This window comes from Haliaeetus leucocephalus, unplaced genomic scaffold (genome assembly GCF_000737465.1).
Source record: "Haliaeetus leucocephalus isolate CR32 unplaced genomic scaffold, Haliaeetus_leucocephalus-4.0 Scaffold154, whole genome shotgun sequence".
Taxonomy (NCBI): Eukaryota; Metazoa; Chordata; class Aves; order Accipitriformes; family Accipitridae; genus Haliaeetus; species Haliaeetus leucocephalus.
This window is the reverse complement of record NW_010972590.1, coordinates 923322-939908: the sequence shown is the minus strand read 5'-3', so window position 1 is coordinate 939908 and position 16587 is coordinate 923322. Positions and strand designations below refer to the sequence as shown.

The window sequence follows — 16587 nt, the reverse complement described above, 5'->3', positions numbered from 1 at the left end:
AGACTAATTCTTATGACACACCTGATACAGGTCAAATTTGCAGAGATGGTTGGCCACAGTTTAACCATCTAAGACAGACACTTATTTCAGACTGATTGTTCTATTTAATGATTTGTTGACTTATGAAAGTAAGGCAATGAGGAAAAATGCCTGACCCAAATGGAAAAAAGATTGCTTTGGAGAGTTGTGACACACCCATTCTTTGGAACAAAGATTTGGATTCTGAGGCATAGGATTTTCATGTCCTCACATATGCCAATTTCCAAGTCTGGCCAATTACAATTCCCATGTAGCTATATTTCTTCATAGAGTTTAACAGCTGAAAGCTCCTAGCATTGATAAGACCATGTCTGTGTTATCCTTGTGATAACAGGGTACCCCTACACTGCCCGTGCGTAGATGGAGGATACACATGTTTCATATTGTCCTGGTTTCAGCTGGGATGTAGTTAACTGTCTTCCTAGTAGCTGGTACAGTGCTATGTTTTGAGTTCAGTATGTGAAGAATGTTGATAACACTGATGTTTTCAGTTGTCGCTCAGTAGTGTTTAGACTAGAGTCAAGGATTTTTCAGCTTCTCATGCCCAGCCAGGGCACCTGACCCAAACTGGCCAACAGTGTATTCCATACCATGGGATGTCCCATCTAGTTTAGGAACTGGGAAGTGGGGGGCAGGGATTCGCCGCTGGGGGACTGGCTGGGTGTCGGTCGGCGGGTGGTGAGCAATTGCCCTGCGCATCATTTGTACATTTCAATCCTTTTATTACTACTGTTGTCATTTTATTAGTGTTGTCATTATCATTATTAATTTCTTCTTTTCTGTTCTATTAAATCATTCTTATCTCAACCCATGAGTTTTACTTCTTTTCCCGATTTTCTCCCCCATCCCACTGGATGGGGGGGAGTGAGTGAGCAGCTGCGTGGTGCTTAGTTGCTGGCTGGGGTTAAACCACGACACATATCTACAGAGAGACAGGGCACATTGTTGTCAGCAAGAAGCCAAAAGCTAATCATTGCATTTCCTGAGAGTGTCACTGTGAAACTAAATGTGGTTTTGATTCAGTTTTTATGGGCAGTATTCATACATGACTAGTTCTTCTATGGACTAAAGTAAAATCTGTTTAGTATTCACTAATACACCTGATGAGGCCATAACTAATAAGGTTTAATATACACATGTGGCTGACTAACAAACCACATCTTTTTGCAGAAAGAAGAGGTCATTTCTTACTACCAGTCATTTCTTAAAATACAGCAAAAGAATCATGAAAATGAAACGTCTTGCCCGAATTACCTACATGTCCCCAACCACTTTGGAGGAAAGTGAAATGGAAGGGGGGTTTTGGTGAGGTTCTGAAATATTGACTGGAAGTGCGGTGCATAGAGAAAGTCTCTGGGTGCTCTGACTTTCATTGTAAAAATAAAGTAATACTTTAATTCCTAAATTAGTTGTTAATGCATAGTTAACTGAAGCACATCATGACCACTTCATAAATTTACACTAAAGGATATAAGAACTAATGACATTTGCTTCTTTCTAGCTATTACACAGAATTAGAACTTGCATCTTTCTATAATGGAAAAATAATTAGCTCTTATCAGCTGTCGTTATTACTGGCAGTGTCCACTTCCACAGAAGTTATTCTCAGATGCTCAAGCTAGGTAGTAATTGTTCTATATTTGTAGTGATTTTAAAATGTATTGCCTGCTTTTAACTGTCATCAAGAAGCACATTGTACAAAGTCTTTTTTTCTTCTTTTTTTTTTTTAAGTAATGAGTTAGTTGATTATCTGCCACACATACATGGACTTACCACTCTTCCTATTGGCTAAAAATAATCTTGGAATAATCCATAATATATGGTGTTATGGAAAGTATGGATTTTATTTGTTGGACTGCTTAGAAAGGAAGGACAAGAACCGTTTGTGAAAAACAAAATTGCTTTCCTGTGATGAAGGTTTTGACTATGTTGTGGCTGTTCTGTTGTGTATTGTTTTCAATGTCACAGAAATACCTGTTTCACTATTTTTCAATATTTAACAAACAACAAATATGTCTTTTTCTCCCTTAATGCATTTTCTTTCTTAGCACAAACTAATGCAAAAGAAGGTGATTAATTAATCAGATAGTCCTAAGTGATATCCTAAAAAAAAAAAAAAAAAAAAAAAAAAAGGAGTTAGGGGGGGTGTTACCTTAAAGAAAAAAAAAAGTACAAAAGTCACTCATATTACAGCTTCCAGCAGTTTAATGTTGTACACTGAAGGTGAGATTCTTCACTGATTTAAATCAGCGTACAGCCCTCAAAGTCAGTAGGATTTTTGGTGACATGTAGGTCTGGTGTGCACCTGACAAGGAGGTACTGCCCAGATGATGCAACCCTGTTCATATCAGAGGGAACTGCCGACAGCAGAGGAGATGGTTTAACATATCAAAGAATTAATTTCTTTCTTTCTAAGACATCATTAGTTCCATCTGTTAATTGATAACAAGGGGATGGAAAATGAAGGACCTTTCCACAAAGGTCTGTTACCACTGGCTGACAGTCATTTTATATATGTGTAAGACACAATCTGCTTTGCAAAAAGAAACATCTGTTTTATGTTTCCTAATATGTTTTCCTTTTATATGAACAGGCAACTCTAATTGTCTATAAATTCGCTGGGTAAGACAAAGGAGATCTAAATCTTTTCCTAATTACTGTCGAGCTTTGTTTTTTTCTACTTCAACTGCTTTTCAATTACAATTTATAATTAAATTGTCATACATTCCTAGGACATTACTCACTTTAATGGCAGCAAAACAGATCAGACCAGAGACGTTTTCTGGCTGCAGAATTTCCTGGTAGAAAGAGCATGAGTGGCACTGGGAGGGCCGGACTCTGGCACCTTTTTTTCAGGAATGGTGAGACCTCAGGCAGCACTTTTCAGTGTCTGGCTCAGGATTTTGTCATTTAGAACAGAAGCCCCCAACTTACAAATGCCATCTTGTTCTTTCCCGGGAAGGAAGTATGACTTGAGATAGCCAGACTGCCTATCTTGCCGGCCGTCTCCCAGGGGGACCCCACGTGGTGGTGTGTCTCTGGCACTCCCCCCTCCCCGTGGCTGCGGGGAGGAGGAGAAGGCACCTTTCCTAGCAGGGTGGCACTCAGGCCAGGAGCCGTCCACGGGAAGTATCCCGGTCACAGCCAGCAGCCACAGCCCCTTTCCAGCCCGGTACGCCAGGGCCACCTGGCCCGCAGGGCTCACCCCTCCAGACGAGGTGTGCCTGTGGTCTCCGAGAGCCACGCTTGGCCACCCGGGCTCACGTCGGGGCCGTGAAAGGACAGGCACTTAATGGAGGCGGGGTTGGGAGTGGGGAAAGTCAAGGACCCTAGACATTTTGGAAAATACGGTACGGCGAGTACACATCTTCTGGGGTCTCTGGAAAATTGCCTCTGACCCTGTGCTTGAAGCGTGTCAGGTTACAAAGGACAAAGTGGCTTTCTCAAAATACCTGGGTCCTACTGCACGTAGAGGCTGAGGCAGGTAATCGAAAGCAAAGTCGTTCCCTCAGCCGGCCAGCTTGCCTACGGTTTTGCCAGCAGCAAGACACGTTAAGACATCTCTCTTTTTCTCCTCATGGGCCAAACTAAGCGGGGGAAGCAGAGAGGGGGGACTACGGTCAGAGCCCCGGTGCTGACAGAGAGCAAGCCCTGGGGAAGTCTCAGCAGAGCCACTACACCTCTTGGGGCCAGTCTCTGGAGAAGACCACACAGTGCCCTGCTCATCGCCTCGGGTTTGCCCTGGCATACCACTGCTCCTTCCGAGCGCTGGTTCGGCTGAAGTACTTGTCAGTGGTCCGTGAAAATAATGATGATGACCAAACCAGAAGCTTTGAAAAATCTGTTGAGACTGGTGCTCCTGCATCAGCCTTCTCAGAGACCACCAGAAGCCTCAGAGAAGATGTTTAAAATAATATACATAAACAAATATATAGAAGCGTATGCAATATGGTACAATAAACAAAACTTTTCAAAACAGACAAAACCTGTTTGGTTATGGTTCATTAAAACCATTCTTCTTCTATCTCTACCACTACACCTTCATGTCAGTTTCTTCCAACTCCTTCCTGCTATGACTAAGGTGTGGGGAGATTTGTAAGTCAAATGCATAGCAGAACGGCGATATGTGGAACACATTTCATTATTCCTACAAGCTTGAAATTTTAACAGAAAACATTTTTTTTTAATGTATTTGCCATCTGCTAGCAATTTAGCTATTGCAGAGCAGAGCAAACAATGGTGTACACAATGTGCTTATTGTATGTGATGATTTTTTTTTTCTTAATTGCTCCCTAAGTAGTGGCTGCGTGACTAAAATGCAAAATGGTCTAGCAGGCTATGCATTACCCGAGGGGCACTGGTTACCCTCACAGTAGAAAAACAAGCAGCTGAGAGACTGGAGGATATCTCCTAACTGAAAGTTTTGAAATACCCGTTCTCCACTTGTGAAAGGAGACTCTGACAGAACTCACTTTTATGCACTTGTGTTACTGAGCTCAGCTTTTGGATTTCAGGGGTGCACTGTCAGCTGACTACTTTTAGCAAAAGGCTGAATCTCACAGACCATTCAGTTTCATGCCTCTTAGTCAGTACCCAAAGAAAAAATAAATTCAATAAAGCAGCTCTTTCTAATTTCTCCCACACCTGTGCACACGTGGACACTCAAAGCAGCACAACAGAGCCCAAATACCTGTGGAGTTAGTTTCCCAACCCTCTGTGTTATTGGCTCATTAGTCACCACTTCTACTTTGCAGACATCCTTCTCTCTGGGGATGGAAAACTTGAGGTCATCTTCTGACAGGAAGACAGACTGTCCCTTCATCACTTTCACCCCAAGGTTGACACTAATATAGGAGGAGCATACAACTCTTAGTGCGACAGGCAGCAGTAGAAAGAACCAGCTTTTCTCAAAGGGCTTCATATTATGAGGGGATGCCCGGTCTTTTCCACCAGTGAAAATGTTCTCAACAAAAGAAGTCTTCTCTTTCTTTGCCAGCAGATTTTCACCATATAATGAAGGACCAAAATGTTAGTCGCAGGTAACAATGTACCACATGTTTTCTATTAAGATGGACGCCTTGACTGAAATTTGGACAGGGGCCTTTCAAAATATCCTTGGGTTTTTATAAAATTCATTGGTCAAGCCTGACAAAATGATGAATATGTTCTCAGAGCATTTTTAAGGTTCGTTAATCCTGAAAAAAAAGAAAGAAAATTCGTATAAGGCATTGAGCAACTACTGGGGAAAAAAAAATAACCACGCAAAAAACTCCCCCCATTTCTTACAATTGCAGTTCGTTTCGAGCAGCAGCTTAACTTCACCTTTGAATACTATTAAGTGCACACATGCTCAGAAAATTAGCTATGTACCGGCGAGACTTCTCCCTTAACTGATCACCTCTCAATATGAATTCCAGGCACCTTTAATCCGTATGCACATGCAAACGCTTGCTGTGTAGGATCCTTTGTTACTGGCTTTTTTTACTGCTGGACCAAGTAGATATTAATAAAAGGATATGAGCATCCAAGTAATTTGAAAGTGCAGGAGTAGGCATTCGTCCAGATCAAATATATCTGAAAGTGGGATAAAGGGAGAGTGGCATTTTGTTAAATCTTTTTTTGCTTTGCCATTGCATGTGGGGGGAAAAAATTCAACCTTTAGTTGAAAACACCTTGCCAGTGCCTCTCTACTCTTCCTGCTCTAGCAAGTAACTGTGCCAGGACTTCAGCATAGAAACATGGTGTGGCATGACAAAGCTGGATTTTTAATTTTTCACACACAAAAAAGTAGTTATTCTGAGGCAAATTCAGTGGGAACAAAAGGTAATATGGAAAAAAAAATTACACAATCTTCTCATGTCCCCACAGTTACTCTTCATCTTTCATGTTTATAAACTCATAAGAAAAGCATAGTTCTTCTGACATTGAACAAGCACTATTGAAATCCTTGTAAGAGCCGAGTATCTACAGCCCTTCAAAGTAATTGAATCTATGGCCCAAAGAATAGGCAATGATAATGATTTAATTAAATTTGATAAGATCATAAGGATTTCAAGCTAGTAAAGCATCCACATTCCTTCAAGTTCTTGTAGATTTTTAGTGCCCTGACTACTTATTTGCACAGTCTAATATAACCACAACCCTACCACCAACAGTCAGCTTTCCTGAAAGTGAATAAAAAAACAGATCCATGTATCTCTTTATTTTCTTTATTAACAGGTAAGTGTTCACTCTACTGTTCCCAGCAGGATGACCTTCTAAACAGCCTACAGTTTTATGCACATATCCACCCAGTTTAAAATTTCACTGAAAAATGATCAGCAGTTAAGAATTTCTTTAAAATTAATCACTTCCTAAAGTAACACAAGGCAGATCCACTCCCTTCAGCTCAGATTCAAACTGAAGACATTGGGACTAACATATGTTTAAAGTTAGATGAATGTTGACTGTGTAGTCTGGGCTGCAAACATTAACTCTGGTTTTCTAGCTTTTTATCTAAAAATCTTTCCATTTTGGTCTAAAATTATGCAGCCACATCAGTCTGAACAAAATCTGAGAGAAAATGTAGAATTCTAGCCAGAGGAAAGGGAATGAAATTAATGGTTGAAAAATTTTTAATGTGTTCCAGAAACAAATAAAAATCTCAATTAATTTCAAAAAAATTTACTTACACAGAAACCTTTTACTAAAATCCGGGTATGTAAACATGCCCAAAGTACTTGCAAATTTTTGTTTCTTCCTAGTGGGATAGCTATGCGTAGCACTTCATTGAAATGAGCACATCTGAGACAGCACTCCACTTCCTAAAATTCACATTTTTGAAACACAGTCTGCAATCCTATAAGGACAACTTGGAAAAAGGGGGAGGAAAACAGATTACACTTCAGCCTCCAATTGAGAAAGTATGGTTTGCAGCAAGTACACCCTTTTAACCTGGATATCTGACCGGTATTTATCGCATAATGCATGGATTGCTAGAATTTATCAAATACAATCTGTGTTTCCTTAAAATACCAGCTGCAAAGCATGGAAAGATGTTCTGAGTGAAAGCTTTCTCTATTGCTGTGCCCTCTCCCTACTTCCTGCATCAAACAAAGTGAAGATAGGGCTGAGGGAAGTGAAATAACTTCCTTAGCATGTGTCTCAAGAAGATGCTCTGCCTAATGTCTCCTCTGACTTTCCGCATGCCAGGATCCTTGGCCAGTGGGAAGCTGGATTTTAAAATGGATTTTAAGTCCTTGGACTCTAGCCTCTGACGAAGCAATGCGTGAGTAAGTCTCAGCTAGTTTCAGAGAAGACCCAGTTTCTTAAGCCTTAGAGGGGCTCAGATAAGAAGAAAATAATTAGGAATTTTAGACTCGGACTCGGACCTGGCAAAGTGCTAAGAGGCAGTCAATGACTCTCAAGCATAGACCAAGCTGTTTACAGCTCATGACAATACCGGTAACTTTGTGGCAAGGGCACTGATTTACAGTGCAAAATACTTTTATTCACAGGGCACTAGGTACCTTATGAGAAATGATAAAGTTAAAGCCTGGACAGTTTTGACTTTCTCCACTCCCACCTGGATAGCTACCACAAAATCATGTTATAGTTCAGAGGCCACCTAATTACCAGTTCAGGAATGGCACTGGTTGGGAAATGTTATTGTTCTCTTTACACCTTACATATGTTCTTTCAAGAAGGGAAAGCCAGCTGTGTCTCTCCAACAGGCACTGCCAGAGTAGTTCACGCAGAGACATCTGCACCTTGACTCTGACGAAGCCCATGGCAATCTGTTTCTGGTGTCTGCCCCATAAACCCCAGCACTGGGTGCATGTATAAACCCCAGGCACAGGCGGTAGTATCTTTGCTGCTTTTTCTTACCCTGCATCAAACACTAAGAGCAGAAAGGCTCCAAGAGGAGCCAGGAGCATTTTGGCCAGTTCCATGGTGGATGTGTGAGCCGTTCGCTGCTACAAAATTGGTCCCATGTTATCACTGTGTGTTACAGTCACGCTTTGACTGCTTTTGCTTGCAGGCACTGCTCTTCTATCACTATACGCATTTGCCCCATATGTTCCAGCAATTGGGCCCTACTTGTCAGCTGCAGGGCTGTCTCCTTTTGTGGCCAAGTGAAGATCTTGAGAAGCATAACTTCACTTTCTCAATCACTTATCTAATGATAGCAAAATGAAATGACAAGAGATCCTTTCAGTATATAATGGCAATAAAATGAGAAGGTTTTGGAGTGAATGCCATGAGATTCTCCCCTCTGTGTGAAGAAGGCCATTGCTTCAGCAAAGTCATGTGTGTGCTGCACAGTACTTGTGCTGATCCACCGTGACAGCGTGTTGCTCTCTGGCATCTCTACTACTGCTGGTGATGCCACTGCCATATTTTGTGGCTGCTTTGGACTTCCTTACAGTCTCCTTACTATTCTGCCCTTAATATCACAGCTGAGCCTGATTGATCCATGCTGTTCCTTGGCTTGTTACCTGTGTGTGCAGAATGAACAAATGACTGAGGCACTATGTAATTCCAAACGCACCTCAATATTTCAGATATACTTAGAGGCTTAATGAAATAATGGTGTTCATGAACAACACATTAGGAGAATCAGTATTTTTAAACTAAGCTGTTTCCTCATTGACTTTCTAAGGGTCTGTCTATATGGCAAAACACCTGAACCAGCTCCAGGTGCACTGTGTGCCTACAAGCTCACAGAAAGCTACCTGCTTCAGTCCCAGAAGTAAAATAGCCATGTCAGTTCAGTGATATATCATGTATCAGTTGTTATCCCTCAGTGGGGATGGAGCACATGTTTTATGAAGAGAGGCCAAGACAGCTGGGTTTGTTCAGCCTGAAGAAGAGAGGGCTTATTGTTGGTTTTAGACATCTAACATAAGAGTGCAGAGAGCCTTGAGGTGCATAGTGAAGGGACAAGATGGAACCCACAAAATTCACAACAAGGGAAATTCACATTAGATATTAGGAAAAAAAAAAGCCACAGTGAGCATGGTCAGCAGAACATGTTTCCCAGAGGGGTTGTGGAGTCTCCATCCTCAGAGATATTAAAAAAAAATTAATCAGTGCCTGAGTAGCCTGATGTAACTCTGAAGCTGGATTTGCCGTAAAAGCTGGCTGTGCTGAGAGCAAGGAGTGGGAGCAGTTACCTGCAGAGGTCTTTTACACCCTAAATCATGTGATGACTCTAATCTGAAATGACAGAGCTCTCTGATTCTCAGGACCCAATTTAATTACCTGGGGTATTTTTGCAAAACACTGTATTGTACCCCTCAAACTGTCCAGTAATTCCCATGAGATCCAATATAAAACCATACTGGTATAAAAAATGTGGCAACAAAGAAAGAGATCTCCCTTCCTATAAATAGAGTTACAGTGGCCAAGCTGACCCTGAGATAAGGGAGCCTGGAAAAGGAGTCCCAAAGACGTGTCCAAGGCATTGTGTGAGAGACACTCAGCAAGGGGAATTCTGATGAGCTCCTCATCTGCTGGCAGACCCCTGTCCTGCTCTGCAGAAGAGCCCAGGGGAGAAGGCATAGGGAGAAGTCACCTCTGAAGAGGTGGTGGATATGACTCTGTAGAGTTAACAGACACAGACAGACCAGACTGGGGACAATGTAGGGGAGGGTTACTGAGAACTTCAGATGTGGTTTGTTAGAAATTTCCTCCAAATGCCAGAAGAACTAGTTTTCCCTCAGGGCTGCTGAAGCACACGTGAGAAATGATGCAATAGCTAATTACAAACATTAGCATTCTCATTACCAAATACAACTGGTTTTCAAGATTCTTAAAGAGGAAAAAAAAAAAAAAGACGACTAAAGAAACACTGCAAAAAAGGGACTCAAAGACTGCTGTAGACTTATCATCGTCACAAAATATCTGAAAAACACTTCCCAATTTGTCAAGTGTTCATTGGCTTCAGGAAACTGGAGAACTGTGTTAAGTCCCTAAGAGCATCCATGTGTTACTGAAAGCTAGATGTCCCTCCAACAGCAGACTCTGGAGAAAACACATATTTGTGCAGGACCCATCCAGAGGTACACATAGAAACACTCAGCTGTGTGTCTCTAGATCCATGTCAAGTAGATCTGCTATTTTAGATAATTTTTGAAAAATTTTTTGGGTCATTACAACTCCTGCATGAATGAAACTTACTTCAAAGAATGCAAATATGAATACATTGGTGGGAAGTTTCCAGCACTTCTTCTTTATTTAGAAATTATAAAGGTATAGATTCCTGAGTTTGATTCTGATGAGGGCTAATGTGATGTAAGTAAAGACTAATCCCAAGGATTTAGATAGCTATCTACCAGTGCAAAACAACTGAAAATAAGATCAGAAACAGCACCAATACTTCTCAGTTGTAACACCTAAAAACTGACTGCAAAATCTGTAATCACTAGTGACTCTAAGCCAAGTCTCAGTGACACCCAAAGTCTTCAATGGGATTTGGATGAGACCTTAAGAGTTTCTCTGTTTGTGATGAAATCTCTGGTTGCCACGGAGATTTCACTGAACAATTGGATCCAAAATTGCCCTCTTCTTTTGCAAAGCTTGAAGGGGATTATGGAGTATGACTGTTGTGGGCTGGGAGTTGGACTGATTTATTTTAATGAACACCAGAAAAAGTTTACAGGAAACAGAAAGAACATAGGATTTTTTTTTTTTTTTTTTTTTTGAGGATGGGATTAAAGAAAACAAATAGCAGCCTTCCACTATTTCTAGGAAACAAGACGAATATTATTACAGCAATTAAAACTTAGCCCAGGGCAATGAAAGGATCCTGAGCTATTAAATTAGGGGGTTGTCACTTCAGAATGTGTAATTAACACATGTGCCCCTTGGACTGTTTGCTATTTAATGTTTTTGTTCCATGCACTAAAAACAGGGATTATAGGTCACATAAAAACTAAGTATTCAGCAAGCTATTTGCTGAGTTAAGGAATGGTAGATAACAGTTCCCTTCTCTTTTTTTTTCCCCCCTCAGTTTTGGTCTGCGAACGGAAGTCCTGTGCACTTTTTGACAAATCCTATACACTTTTTAGCAAAGTAAGGAAACAAGAAGTGTTTCATGGCACGGTCAATGAATAGACCTTTCTTCATCAGGGAAAACAGCTGAAGGATGTGAAGCACATCAGGTATATCCAGGTTCTTGACATTTCTCTTTTTCATTGTTTCTTGGTGTATTAAAGCAGAATACTATATGGTAGGGAAAAAAAAACCACCTGTTTTTCTTCGTTTTACCCTCTTTCACATTACAGATATTTTAACAGTGATTGTCAGATTAAAATCTAATACAGTTTCAGTTTACAGACATTATTTCTGACTTCATACTCAGTGTGATATTGTCGCTGCTGTACGCCAAGTTACAACTCACCCAAGCTTAGGATATTAGATGGAGGAAACTGAGTGCACAAGTATCTCCATATGCTGATGGGCCAATATAAGGCTGAAAGCATATTTGATATTACACAAAGGCAGACAGGTAGTAGAGGAGAAAAAATTGAATATAACACCATAAACATTATTGCACTGTAATGCCAAGTATTGCAGCTTAAGACAAGGCTGAAAACTGAATTATTCTTTTCCACAGGGTTCCTCTGTAGCCCTTGCTAAACCCTTTTAATTTCCATTCCTTATGAAACCCCCTTCTCCATCAATCAGTAGCTGCAAGGTCAGAGGATTTTCTGTCTAAGGAGCAGTGCTCTGCTCGTTCCCCTTAAACAGAGCTAAGCCGCGGGGGGGCAGGTGCTCAGACTGTGATGGACAAGAAAATAAAGCGAAAGAGAAACATTGGGAGGAAGACTTTCAATCAGTCAAGAGCAGGGATACTTAACAGCTTGGCCTTCAACCATTACACAGCATACTTTTAAAAGGGCAGAGAAGGTCAGAGTCCCAGACTGAGACTAACAAAAAGGAGCTATTGATTGTGGTTGCCCCTTAAAGACCATCTTGAAGACAATGCATTGTTCCCTTTTAAGTGTTAAATAGATCTGCTTATATTGTTAGAACTACTTTAAATTTTGGGATAGAAATCGAGATCGCATTGTTAGCAGATGCCTATTATAATGAAGACAACCGCAAAAGCAAATAAAATCAAGTCTTGGGCTTTTGTTTTAATAAAGATAAGGGACTAACAGCTAACTGCATTTTCTGAACAGGTAAATATTTTCTCCTCAAAAGACCAGTGAAAACGTCTTTGCCCTCTATTGTTTTAAGCCCAGAAAACTGTCTCGCATAACAGAAGTTCAGAAGATAAAGACAAAGTGATTTTGATTTTCTCTTAGTTGCCCCTTATGGGTTTTTAAGATCATTACACAAATCTGACAACCCATTCTCTACCAGGCATGAACGTGTATTTGGAACTTGTCATTGTTTTGTAGTTTAATGTCATGCTGGTACTCTCCTAAGAGCATGACACAATTGTAAAGACCAGGGCCATATTTAATCTCTCTTTTTTTCTCCTTTTCCTGTACAAGAAGGGAGAGAGGGATCCTGGAGATTCCTAGTTATGGGGGGATGGACAGATATAAACTAGGGGGAAACTAGTGAAAACAGTAAAGTAAAAGGCTAGATTAGCATCCTTTTTATTTCATGTATAATCATATGCACTGCAGAGGGAATAAGACCTACTCTTAAGACAAGAGCAGTCTATAACGACATGTGAGTAGTGGAATGGCTTCCCCTAATCCACCCAGATTCCACCAAAAATAAAAATTAAAACTACCCCTAGTAATGGAAAGTGTGGGTGGGTGAAGGGACTGTAGTGGATAGAGAAAATCTCCCACAACCATTGACTTTGAAAAGGCATTTCATTTTAGCAAGTAACCAGCAACGGATAGAAAAGAAAATAGTGAAACTCAGCAAACAACCTAGGATTAGTCAATGACCATCGTGCTTGTGTTATAAGGACACAATTGTTAACTTCACCTTGATCCGTAACTTTGGTGAGTGAAGACAGAAATGACAGCATTGCATTCGGTACTTAACATGGCAACAAAAGGCTTCTAGCTCTGGAGCCCCATGCTTATCCATGACCTTTGCAAGCTATTGGTCAGATCTCACGAGTGAGGTGCTAGATGAGCTTGACTTACCTCAGAGCAGCTCCACCAGAGATTGAATGCATCTCTGACCCACAAGTGTGAGGGTGTCAAAACCCATAGAAAAGGAGCAGAAAAAGCCTCCTGCACAGCAAATAGCAAGGTGAGGAAGCAGGCACAAGGAACCTGTGACCAGCTGTCCAACAATGACACTGTTTCATTACACCATGAACTGCAAGGTCTGATACTTCTGCAAGACAACCATCGGGCAGTGGTGGTGAAATGCAGTAGCACTAACATTGCACCTCTCCATGGTGTTATGCATCTGCTCATGCACTCAGTAAGTTGTATGTGATAACACCGAACTCTGTTCCACATGGTAGTACAGAGCAATGAAATAGCAGTGGACTTCCATCTCTGGCAGACTTCCTCTTACAAGTAGAAATCTACCTGAAGCACAGCATGTGGTTTTGGTGTTCTTAGAAAAATTTCTTTATGCACTGCTATTGGTTAGCTGGCTAACTGAGTGTGGGCTTAACTGAGCTTTCAGCTGATGAGCCTTAAAGGTAACGGCAAAGGTTCTGAATTTTTGAGAAGGACAACTTTGCAGACTGTTCTTCACAAAAACAAGATCACTGGAGGGTATGCCGCATCTCACAGTGTTAAACAAAAGAAGACTTGCAATCTGCTGCACATGCTACACAGAGGATTTATTATTATTATTATTTTTTTTATTATTATTATTTTTAATGCTTACATTTTAACAGCTTGTAGATGGTGTGGTTTACACTTTCCCACAAACACAGTGGCTTGTTTCACCTCTTTGCACCTTAGATATGTGAAACTTAGATGCTTGTTTGAGCTTTTTTCCAGGATTACTGCTATATTCTGGGAGCAAAAGATGTGCTTCCAAAGAGCAATTCCCTCCTGTTTATATAGCTATCTAAGGTAAAGAGGATAGATTTAGCCCAGACACAAATTTAGGTTTCCAAAGGTGTATGAGGGGACTCCACTGGGAATTTGATGTTCCCTACATACAAATCAAAAATTATTTGAGGTTCTTCTGTGAAATCTGTAAGTTACTTAGATGTGGTATGATTTCTTTCAAATTATTTTTTATAAACAAGGAGTATGCACCAGATGAAACAGTTACACAGCTCATAAAAATTAATCTAGATGCACTAAAAAAAACCCAACCCAAACCATAGTTCCTCTTTTGTTAACAATTTTCATTGCTAAAGGTATAATCTTATGCATTCAGGATACCAGCACAGCACAGCTACAACCTGTCAGCTCATGTAGTCCCATAATGGTTTTAGACAACATTTGTCAGAAAATCAAATACTATCCAGCTACAGTTTATCTTCACAGCCAGTTATCAGAGTTCTTTGAAATACTGTTGCAAGCTTCACAATGATAGCAACTAGAGACGGAAGTAACACATTTCATTAGGGAATGTTTAACAGCTTCCCAAATGTAGTATATTCAGTTTTTTTTACCCAACTGCACAAAAAGCAGCTGAATTATCCCGAGGATCTGGTGTTGCAAGTTGTGAAGACATGAAGTTGTGCACGGACACCCTAGCTAGAGTAATTTTAGCCCACACAGCCATTAGCATGAGATAAATTAATCTGGCTTCGCAAATCACTGCCACAGAATCTCAAAAAATGAAAGAAGCAAAGTTAAAGTGTTGATGACAAATGATCTGCTCAGTCTCACTTTATGCTCAACAGGTACAGTCAAGCAGATTGCACTTTTAATGTATCGTTATTTGACTAGCATGTGCTATTGTACTGTGATGTTTTTACTACACATACTATTGTTGCCATCTAAATTCACTGTTAGATTGATGAAGGCAGTGATCATTTATTTTCATCATGAATTAATTAATTCCTCTTGTACTGTAACTAATATTATCATAGACATGTATTATCAAGACCAGTTGTACTGTAACCAATATTATCATAGACTAATATTATCAAGACTACTTCAAGGACTGCAGAAAATAACTGTAGTGAATGAACAGGCATGAAGTACTTTAATTTAAAAAATCAAGTCATTGTCCAGGGACTTGTTTAATCACTTGTCCTTATACTTGCCTAATTCTTCTCAGAGCAGGGATCTATGCTGGGGGAAATGTTCAAAATCTAAAGGTGCCCAGACCCAAACCAACTCATTCTCTAGGTCAAAACGATCTGCATGCAGTCGTGTTGTATGCAGAATAAACCCTAGGGAAGAATCATGAAGAAAGTGCTGGCAGGCCCACAGCAGTAACACCCAAGTAAGAGAAAAGAGACGGGACAGCTTCTACTGATATGTGTGCTCTTCTACTGTGAAAGCAACTGGTGATTTACAGTACCAATGCTTCCCACAGACATCTTGGACACATGTCAACAGCAGAGATGCATTTTGCCTAAGGTAATGTGTAGTCCTGAGTTAGCTGAGATGATGAACTAGTAGAATTCTTTAACTAGCAAAAACATAACTTGCAAAATCCCCTTTTAATAACCATTTCAAGAAACTATGTATAATTATCTACAGGATTTGTTGAAGTGTCTCACCACAACATAAAGTGACAGCAACTAATCTGTAAAAGGTGATGGTTTAGAGTTTGGTTCTAGACAAACGCATAGAAATCAGCAGGAAATGTGTAAGCATTTAAGAGTCTGTTCAGAAACACACATAAACATTTACACGTACATATGACCAATGAACATCTGTCTAATTCAGATGAATTAAGTCAGCTGTCTGAATGTACATGAAAATGTGAAAACTCTCACAGATCCCTACTGCAAAATAAAAGTCTACAATTTTAAAGCATGCAGTTAAGAAACAAGTTCTCCCAGCTAAATGAAATGTATCTTTTGGAAAGACTTACTAATATTGAAAGTTTTCACGATGTTTTTCAGTGCTTTTTATCACATTTCTCTCTCCCAGTGTGTATGTTACTAAAAAGACAATTTTAAGAAAAGAAATCTTGCTTAGTGCTTCCAAGCTTTTATAAAAGATAAAACCAGAAAGTTTTATTAGAGCTGATGGAAGAAAGGCAGCATGATTGAGGAATCTGTTATCAACTTGAACATTAGGACAAACTAAGTTGCTTGGAATGCTTAACTTCCAAGTTAACTTCTACTAAACTACTGGCAAGAGCCAGTGGCTGTTTTCCTCCAAAGTTAGAACTGAGCTTTCATCCATCCTGAGTATAAAAATTACTGCTTTGCTGCAACATTCAGCAGCAAACTGAATGTTGCAAGCTATTAAACACTGTTACAGCCACAAACACACAGCATTGGGTGTACACGACAAACTCGAAGCAGATACTTACAGATAGCAGTGTTTCTCCAGGAGGCTGAACGGGAGATCATACTAGAATAAAAGGAATAATGAATGTCACTGCCCCAGTAATCTCTGGTTTAAAAGGCTGGCAGAGAAAGAAATCCAATGAGTGAGCGACAGAGAGAAAGACGGGGGGGGGGGGGGGGGGGGGGGGGGGGGGGGGTGG

The 16587-nt window shown here is 40.4% G+C and overlaps 1 protein-coding gene across 1 annotated transcript in view; it reads right to left on the bottom strand.

The window, feature by feature from the left end:
- Positions 1-13171, bottom strand: part of FREM1 (FRAS1 related extracellular matrix 1) — a 70423-nt gene extending 57252 nt beyond the window's left edge. The window contains exons 1-3 of the mRNA XM_010562092.1: positions 13140-13171; positions 8626-8651; positions 4730-4905 (exon numbers count right to left, since the gene is read on the bottom strand). Of these exons, the coding sequence (XP_010560394.1) occupies positions 4730-4905; positions 8626-8651; positions 13140-13171 (234 nt within the window). The remainder of the gene's footprint in view (positions 1-4729; positions 4906-8625; positions 8652-13139) is intronic.
- Positions 13172-16587: the final 3416 nt, after the last annotated feature.